This window comes from Propithecus coquereli, unplaced genomic scaffold (genome assembly GCF_000956105.1).
Source record: "Propithecus coquereli isolate 6110/MARCELLA unplaced genomic scaffold, Pcoq_1.0 Scaffold29, whole genome shotgun sequence".
NCBI lineage: Eukaryota > Metazoa > Chordata > Mammalia > Primates > Indriidae > Propithecus > Propithecus coquereli.
This window is the reverse complement of record NW_012148507.1, coordinates 8,145,713-8,155,868: the sequence shown is the minus strand read 5'-3', so window position 1 is coordinate 8,155,868 and position 10,156 is coordinate 8,145,713. Positions and strand designations below refer to the sequence as shown.

At 35.2% G+C, this 10,156-nt stretch overlaps 1 protein-coding gene across 1 annotated transcript in view; it reads left to right on the top strand.

Annotated features, from left to right (window-relative positions):
- The window catches only part of WRN (Werner syndrome, RecQ helicase-like), a 142,863-nt gene that overhangs the window by 96,495 nt on the left and 36,212 nt on the right, over nt 1-10,156 (top strand). Inside the window, 5 exon segments of the mRNA XM_012648552.1 lie at nt 255-330; nt 559-671; nt 2,548-2,662; nt 6,038-6,148; nt 8,412-8,574. Coding sequence (XP_012504006.1) covers nt 255-330; nt 559-671; nt 2,548-2,662; nt 6,038-6,148; nt 8,412-8,574 — 578 coding nt within the window.

The window sequence follows — 10,156 nt, the reverse complement described above, 5'->3', positions numbered from 1 at the left end:
TGGGACAAATGCTCTTTTTAAACACACCAATTTTGTGATGAACTCAAATTGCAATTTTTACTTTACGATTATAATGAATATATTTGATCCAAAATGTTTAAAATCTAGGCTGTTGGCATTAAATAAATTACCTTACTGGTATTGTGAAGAGTAAACGTTAGTACTGACTTGGAAAGATATTCCGGGGAACGAAATAGAAAGTAAACTAGGAGAAAGAAAAGCTTTTATTATTTATTTTCTTTTAAATATTTCAGTATCATGGTGCAGTCACCAGAAAAATCTTACACTTCTTCAGAACCTGTTATTTCAGCTCAAGAGCAGGAGACTCAGGTAAGGCTACAGTAAAAAGACAATTATTTTATGAGCAGTGAGTGATGATTCTGTGCATGCTTAAAATTCTGTGGCCAGTATTTTAAAAATTGTTCTTTTGCTAAGAGTCCGAGTTAGAGTTGAGTTTATGTTCATCTTAAGGGAAAATGTGATATGTGAAGCTCTAAAAATAAAGGTTTGGCTCTAAGTACGTTTTAAAAAGTGTTGAGTTGTTTTTTTTTTGTTCAGACTGTGTTATATGGCAAATTGGTAGACGCTAGGCAGAAACATGGCGATAAGATGGATGTTCCTCCAGCTATTCTGGCAACGAACAAGATACTGGTGGATATGGCCAAAATGAGGTAAACTATCTTTTGTGTATGTTCCAATTTATTTTCTTCTGACATAAGACCGTGGCTTTAACGGTCACATCTGTGAGGTGACTTCCAAATCTCTCATGCTGCTGTGCTCATCTCTTTGCTGAGTGTTAGCCCGTGTCTCTACATGTATGAAAACCAGCTATATTTTCAGCAATCAGATACAGTATATATATGTATGTGTATATAAAATCTAACCGTTATTTACCCACCCTCCACACCTGTGGTTCACCGAAGCGCCAAAACTCTTTTTGAATTCTCTGTATCTGTTAGTTGTACCATCACGTTCCTAATCAGAGGTTCCTAATGTTTAAAACCTCTCATTATTTTCACTCCTCTAACATATATTCCCTTCTTCCTCTCATTTAAATAGTTTTCAGATCTTTTTGTTTAAATGTTCCTCGTGTATCTGTCTTATGCCTTCCTCCTCCTTTTTAGTGATACCGTTGAGACCACACCATTGATACCAAGTTTAGAATGGTTTCTCCTGGCCTGTTGCAAAAGCCTTTTAACTGCTCACTAATTCTCTCTCTCGCTCTCTGTTTCATCTGACACATGAGTATAAAATTAACCTTCCTTTATCATGTACTTCTGCTTAAATTGTTTCTCACAGTCTTAACTTCTTTAGCTTAGAATTCAAGGCCCTCCATCTAGGGACTTAAACCTACTTTTCCATTTATGTCACAGAATGTGGAATAATTTTGTTTACTGTTGTTGAAGGCCCTTTTCACCTTCTGGGTATTTATTTGCAGTGTTGCTTCTTCCTGGTTTCCTTGATTCCTCAAAACTCCTCTTAAGAATTCCTTCAAAATCTAGCTTTATTACTGTTTCCTCCATGAAGTCTTCCGTGGTCTTATCAGCAAAGTAATTCCTTTCTCTTGAATTTACAAAGGACTTTTAGATGAATTCTAAAGATGCTTCTGTGGCACTTACGACACAATGCTATATTTTATTTTTTTGTGATTAGTGGTAAATATGTATTGTACATTCTAGATTTAAACTCTCAGAATAAAGACATTAGTTCCTCATCTCTCTGTGTTTCCCACAGCACCTAGCACAATTCTGAAAAAACACTAAGTGGTCATTAAATATTTAGAAGAAATTATTTCCAAAGAATAGTTGCTTGGTAATTGTATTCTTTCTTGTAAAAAATTTTTTCTGGTAATTATATGCTTTTTAAAAAATTGTTCCTGTCACTAAATTTCACCCAATGTTACTTTAGTGCAGACTATTCCAGTGATATTACAGAGTGTTTATATTTTACAAGTTATTTTGTTAAAAATAAATATTCTAAGATTATACTTTAATATTCAGAGAAGATATTTAAGCAAAAAATAATCATTAGATTGGCAGACTTTTAAAAAGAAGACATCATACATTCTCTTGCATATTGGACACAATAAGAAATAACAATGAGAAATATTGAGCTAAAAGACTGAAGTATAGTTAGCAGGTTTACTGTTAAATGAGAGTTTCCTAGCCTCTTAGTTGTCCCATTAGCCCCATAGTTTTCCTTTTCATTTCTATAAAAATAATAAAATCAGTAATAGAGTGGAACGTTTGATGTTAGCCTGTTCCTTTATGATAATGGCCTGTTTACCAGTTAGTATTGTGTTTTTCTGGTGAAGGAGACAGTCGTGTTTTTATTCATGAATTGTTGAAACAGCAAGTCTTTAAATCGTGGAAAGCAAAGAAAGAAATTATAAAACTTGATTACTTGTATTATATATTGGTTTTGGTTGTTGGAAAAAAATGTACATTTATTGAGATTGAGTTTCAGTATGGAGCTGAACATCAGCTCTGTTGCTGGAGTGATACTGTTTCAGTGGTTTCTTGACCTTTTTTGTTTTTTTAAACACAGACCAACTACGGTTGAAAATCTAAAAAAGATCGATGGTGTTTCTGAAGGCAAAGCTACTATGTTGACCCCTCTGTTGGAAGTCATCAAACATTTCTGCCAAGTAAATAATGTTCAGGTAAAATACTGTGATTTTTAGGAACTTTTAGAGAGTTAGCATTTTTCTACCATTTCAAAAGCATCCTTCAAAGGCAACATTTTCTCCCTTTATTTGCGTTTCCATACTGGACATTTAGAAAATGAATTCAGATGGTTTCTACAGTAAATCTGTTGTGAAAAACATGTCAGTGACCTACTTTTAAAGATGATACTAAAGGAGTTGTCCAGGCTGCTCGTGTCTTTCTATGTCATTGGGAGGTTTTGTTTTTAAATTTGAATGAGGGCCAGGTGCAGTGTCTCATGGCTATAATCCCAGCACTTTGGGAGGCCAACGTGGGAGCATCGCTTGAGGCTAGAAGTTTGAGACCAGCCTGGGCCACATAGTGAGATCCCTTCTCTAAAAAAATTGTTTTAAAAAATTAGCCAGGTGTGGAGGCATGCACCTGTAGTCTCAGCTACTCAGGAAGCTGAGACAGGAGCATCGCTTGAGCGCAGGACTTCGAGGCTGCAGTGAGCTATGATTGTGCCTCTGCACTCTATCCAAGGCAAGACAGTGAGATCCTGTCTTGCAGGGAAAAAATTGCATACTGTATTTTAGGTTGATAAATTCCAACTTTTACTTTGAAATGTGGTAGTTAGCAAGGATAACTTTGCAGCTTTAATTTCTATCAGTTGGTAAGGAGCTCAGCTATTTTCTGTTTCTTATTTTTTGGTATATTCTCTAATTAGCCTCCCCTTCCAGTAATGCTGTCTTTTGATATTAAATAGATTTCATGTTATTCTCTTTAGTCTTAATAGCATTTCCTTCATATCCTTTTATTACTTCTTGCCCCACCATAAATGACCATTTGCATAAGGATCGTTTGGGTTTTTCTTTAAAGTCTACGTGCAGACTCTATGCTGTATACTCCAGCACAGAAGGTGAGGCAGTGTGTGGTAGTGGGAAGACTACTGGACTCAGAATCAGGGAATCAGGATCTTAGTGCTTCTCTATGTAGTTTGCCTGATGAGCCTGAACATCTTTAACTTCTTTGGGTCTCCATTTCTTTACCTACACAATGAAAATGATACTTCCTTCCCCTGCATCAAGGAAATAAGGATGACATTAGAAAGATAAAAGACATGAGACACCTATGAAAAGCTGGAAGAATTAAATGCATTCAAGACAGTATTATGGGATTGCTTTTTACTTCTAAGAACCTCCTGTTAAGCTTTGGGCAGGCACAGTTGGATTCTGCTTTAGAAAAATCGTTCTCTAAGTAGAAAACCCTTTTGCTTTTTTTATAATATATATAATTTCCCTCTTTTGCTATAGAATATCTTTGGCAACTTTAAATTTTCTTTTTTATACTCTTGTACAAGGCATCATGTGAAAGTTCCTTATATTCCATGTGGATATTTTGAAAATGAAATTATGATATCTGAATGATTTGATAAATAATACCATACCTACCATCGGTAATTGAATAAGTTCCCTCTCTTTTATATACTTGATGGTAGTATCTTCTTTCATAAATTAGTGGTATTATTTAACAGCGAATGAATTATCTCTCCCAACTTCCCTTCAGGAGAGGAAACTGAAGGAGGATGACAAAAAATAAATGCTTCAAAGGATAGATATGAAACCTTTACGAGCCTTCTGGGTAGATAAAATAACTGATTTCTCTGATGAGGAATTATTCCTATATTATTCTGCAAATTGAAACCATTTATTAAAGAAATTAACAAACACTAATTTACTAAGCCCAAGTTTTATTATTTATCAGTTTCATTGGCTTTTAAATATATTTTTTTAAATTTTGAAGTAAAACTTAAATACTATCATAAATTTTGGCAAATCCGTACAGATTTTAGGATTTATGGGACAAAAAGATGATGTCATGTATAAATGTCCAACTAAAGGGTTTAGGAATATCCAAAATACTCAGGAAAGTAATTCAAAGTAATCTGAAGATGACAGGGCCAGAATGTGATGATAGTGATGGTGTGATGGTAGTGAGCAAAAATCTAATCAAATTATATTCTATGTAGATAAAAGACTACCCGTACCCCATAAATATGTACAGATATTATGTGTCAAAAAATCTAGGGGTAGGCGTAGGAGAGTTGGTGAATGCGGGAAGGTATGGATGAAACAAGACTGGTTATGAATGACAGTTGTTGAAACTAGGTGGTACATGCATGGGGGCTCATTTTATCATTCTTTTGCCTTTTGAATATGTTTAAAAAATAAAAACATAGACTGGACAGAGAGTAGTTAGTTATGGAAACATTCAAATAAGAAAGGCATAAGGACAAAAGTAGGCAGCACTTAAGCAGTATCCGGATGAGAAGATGTTTTGGCTAACTGGATTTAAGTATTGTATTTAATTGCCAAAGAGAATACCTGAACCTACTTTTATAATTAAGAGACTACTTAAGACACTATAAGAAGTTCCCTTGTTATATTCTTCTAAGCTTGCTAGGACAAAACACACTGGGCCAAGTGAGACTTTCCACTTACATGCCTCACTGTAAATTACTGTATTTGCTTTCCAATTTATACACTTACATTTATACACACACACATATACACGAGGGCTGTCCAGCCATCGTTAATATAACGAGAGAGGTCACATGGCTGATACTTTCTGGACAGTCCTCTACATGGTTATAATCTGTTTCCTTATGCTATGTTAGCAGAATTTGTGGTGATAGTACCTAAATTTGAATATAGATTCAATTTATTCGATTCATTCAGTATTCACTTCCAGGGGATTAGGATACTAATTTAGAGTGGTTCATACTATATTATAGTTCCTTTTTTTTTTTTTCTGAGATACAGAGTCTGTCGCTGTCATTCTGTCGCCTAGGCTAGTGGCCCGATTATAGCTCGTCGTAACCTTGAATTCCTGGGCTCAAGTGATGTTCCTGCTTCGGCTTCCCAAGTAGCTGGGACTACAGGTGTAAGCTACAATGCCTGGCTAATTAAAGAAAATTTTTTTTAGGTACTGGGTCTTGCTTTGTTGCCCAGGCTGGTCTCAAACTCCTGGCCTTAAACTCCTGGCGATTTCTCTTGCTGTGGCCTCTCAAAGTGCTATGGTTATAGGCATTTGAACTATTGCTCCCAGCTTATAGTTCCTTTTTTATTCCTTCTTATTAGCTAAAGAGAAGACTAGAAAATGTTTTTTATTACAAATACTTTACTAAAAGTTTATTCTCTAGCATTATTCTACCTTTTTAAATTAATATATTAAACAATCCAACTTCTTTTTGAGCTCCTCTAAAAAGAGAATTCTTTGTTACTGAGAGATTTTATGTATGTTATTTTTTTTCCCCTAATGGCTAAGGATCATATTTATATGCTATTATATTGATATTGTTGATCATTTGTGCTATATTTAAAATTCTGTAGACAAACCTCTTTTCAAGTACAAAACCTCAAGAAGAACAGAAGAAAAAATACTCATTTTCACATTCTCCGATGATCACTTATTCTTTATTCCAAAAAAAGAAGATGTCTGTGGTAAGTGTTACTTTCAAGTTACGGAGAAGTTTTAGTTTATTTATGCTTGTGTTTTACCAGCTTTTTAATGTTAAAGGTGTAACTTGGGATCAGTTTCTTCTAACCCTACAGTACATCTCATTTTATCTTTAAAACAGAATGTTGTTTCCTTTTTTGTTAAGCCTACCTCTCTGTCAGTTAAGTAATAGCAGTAAATATAGTTTGACCATGATTATCTTATAGAGGCTGTATCAGAGGTACTATAAACACATAGCTCAGGGATATTGCAGCAGCCATATTTTAAAACTTAGTTTTTTTAACTATTAGTCCTGTTTTTTAAAAATCATTAGTATATGTGCTATTAAACAATCTTGAAGATACATTAAGTCAAAAGAAAAACGGTGTGAAAAACAAACGCAAATGTATATGTATGTATATATATGCATGCTTGTATATTCACATCTTCGTGCATATGTATAGAAAGTACATACGGATATCCAAAACACAGGAAATAAGTTTTTAAAAAACTTGCTTTTCATTCTGTATCCTGTAGTACTATTTTTTTTTTTTAACTGTGCCTGATACTCTTTGAAAAAAATCTAATTACTATAAAAAATGACCATACTTAAGGCTGTTGAGGTTTTTTTGTATACAAAATAGAGAGTATATCTTAGTGGAATAGGGGCAGAATGAGGCCTCTAGCTAAAGTTAACTAATTTGAATTCCCATCCTCTGTGATATTAAATTGATTTGGAACAGGTTATATGATCCAGTGCCGGCTTTTTCTGTTCTCTGTGCCTCCATCCACTATGCTACATTACACATTCTTTATTCAGATAAGGTTGAAAATAAATAAAAATAGAAGGGCCATAGCTTATCTTACTTACTGAATGTTGTAATTAGTCAAATTTCTTAAAGTTCCTTACAAAGGCCATTACCCAAGAAATCAGATAATTCCATGATACTATTTTTGAAATAAAACATGTGATAAATAGGAATTTTAGGTTCAATTTCTCATATAGTGACTTATACGTACATGTTAAATATGCCCGTATGTACATAATTTGACCATGCATGTATGGTAGAACTGAATAGAGTTATTAAGAAAATTTGGTATTGACTCCAAATTTTCTGAATAAAGTACATTTTGATAGCCATAATATGAGGTTTCATATGTTATATTGTATATTCATGGTTGAACATGTGAAGAATGGTATATCTTCATTTGTGTCTTTTGGTCTTATTTGGTTGTATTTTACTGTTAATATGATGGTGTAATTATCTGTGCCTCCTGGGAGTCTGAGAGGATCTTGCCAGTTAACCACAAAATTAAACATGCCTAAGGACTAATTAATCAGGAGCAATAATACAGTTAGTTAAAGGTAATTTGATGCCTGGTATCAAATAACCCTGACATTATGCACACATGGTGCACACTTTCTGGTAGAAAAGAGTAGACATTTAATGAAAGTAATTTAAAACCTACCTTTGAAGGATGAAAATAAGGCCTTATATACTATTCTGTGAAACAATAAACATTCTCACAAATACGGTCTAAATTCAGACTTTCGAAATGTAGCGGAAGAGAGTATCATGAAATAAGTTAGAACTGAGTAAAAGAATGTTTTACCTAATACGTAAAATGTATTTGGAGCCACATTTGTTTAAAAAGCTGTATAAATATGTAGCACTATCCTAAATTTAAACAATTCATCTTCAGTAGTGACAGCCCTTGTGAAATTGTAGTTATTGTTACGAGTAGAGCCAATTTAAAACACCTATTAAAATCTTCAAGAACCTTTTACAGAATGCATCTGGAGCCTCATGTTATCACTAAGCATTTTAGGATTCGCCTTCTTGGAAATTCACGTAACCAAAGCACCATGTGTTGTTTCAAGTATATCGAATATTGGACGATAGTTTACTTATGTTTTCAAAAGGTTGTGACAGCTGTCAGACTTATATAGAATGACTTTTCTCTGCCACTAATTGCATGTAAAGTGAATAATTAGAGAAGGATGAGGATTGAATTCTTAGCTAAAGCTGGGTGATTTTGGTTTATTCAATACAGTATAATACAGTATAAAAAGTAGATCCTGTGGAGGTTTATAATGTGTGGATAGTTTTAAAGAAATTGTTAAAATGAAAAAATTAAGTGAAGGTTTAGTCCATTGTTTATTTCTCAGGGAACGTTTATGACCCGAACATTTTGGATGTTTTTTCCCCATGAAGTACAGTGGAAACTTTTAAAAACTGCCTGGCTCTTTTGCTGTTATTTCTCTAGAATCGTGTAGCTGAGATCAGGATTCTGCCTCTCAAAACAGTTGCCATGCATTTATCCCAAGCGGTGAAAGCTGGCTACCCCCTAGATTTGGAGCGAGCAGGACTGACTCCAGAGGTTCAGAAGATTATTGCTGGTGTTATCCGAAACCCTCCCGTCAACTCAGGTGATAAGTGCCGCCCTCCTCTGCAGCTTTAATGACTTGAGTCATTGAACCCAGACAAAGTAAACAAGCATGCGCTAATATTTTTCACTTCAACAGCATTGACCCTTTATGCTATTATGAAAACTTTACTTTGATAATGCTTTTTTATTGTTTTAGAAAAACAATCTTTCTTCCCATTAGCACTCAGAGGAAATGATACTGAGAAATTCTTTTTTTCCTTTTCAGCTTCAGATTACAACTTCCCCACCCATCCCCAAACACTGCACTTTAATTCTTTTCTGATTTCTGCTCCATCACTTGCCAAAAATTCACGTTTTTTCCCTCCACATTTATTCCCAGTGGCTTGCTATGAGTTTTCTCCTAAACCTTTCTGAGTCCTTGTCATTGGTTTCCCTTGAGTAGCCTTTCTAATCAGCACAGTCAGTGGTATCAGTCACTGTGACACGGAAGAGACAAACCAGGTTCTATAGGGCCCTGTGGACGATTTTCTCTTGTCACTTTGCTGCACAACCTCCTCAACTGTGCTGATGCACATCGAGCCCCTTCGCTTGCCCTGCAGAATTTTTTAAGTTATGATCAGTTTTTTACAGAAGTAAAGATGAAGTAAGTATATTAGAGGATTTTTCCCCCAAATGTATAAATATAAAGTTGGTGTCTTATAACTCAGTAAGTCTGATAAATTTCTTCAGGCTGTTAGGATAGGGCAGTGGCCGTTCAGAAGCCTTATTTCCAAAGCTGCAGTGCAGATAATTATTTTTTGTTACCTCAAATTCTTTCCTACTTGGGAGCTACTATATAATTTCCCCCCAAAATTTGGAAATAAGGGAAATAAGGTCACTTTCTGAAAGCACAATCAATACTGCACATAACTGATCAGAGCAAACATAATCAAGTCACCTTAGAAGGCAGCATTATTTCTAGGTTTGAGCAAGGCTTGACCGAAGGTCTGAGGGACGAACAGCTCTGCTGCTTCCAGTGATCTACAGGGAAGAGACACAGAGGCAGGTTTGGGTGGGGCTCATCTGAGTTCCAGGGAGGAGGAGTGATGGCCAGTGAGACTTCACGTATGTTAAGGGCCTGTTCATATGTTACGTCCAGATCATTCATATTAGAGAAGGACTCCCAGCAACTAACTCTGCTTCTGTATCACCAGCTCTCTGGATATAGTTTGGTTTCACGTGTAGATCTGTATATGGGGAAAGCATGCAGCAGTCATGCTAATCTGTGGGATACTTGTGAATTCATAATGGTAAGTTAATAAATTGGCATTTTGTGAAGTTGGTTACCGTGGATCTGCTAAGGTAACAGGAGGTTTCTAAATGTGAAAGCCCGAGGGCCAGATCCTGGACTATGTGATAAAACGTCCAAGGTAATGTACTGAGTCATCTTGTGAGAAAGCTAGCCAGCTCTCCTGGTCACATTGCAGTCTTCCTATGAATAACTTCAGAAATTAAGCCAGAGGGAGGAAAACAGTAATTACTTGGTAGGATTAGAATTAGGATTGTATAAGCTTCTGTTTCTCTAATGCAAAATTAGACAGTGTTTCAGGGAAGCCAAAGAATCAAACGCTTTCTTGATCGTA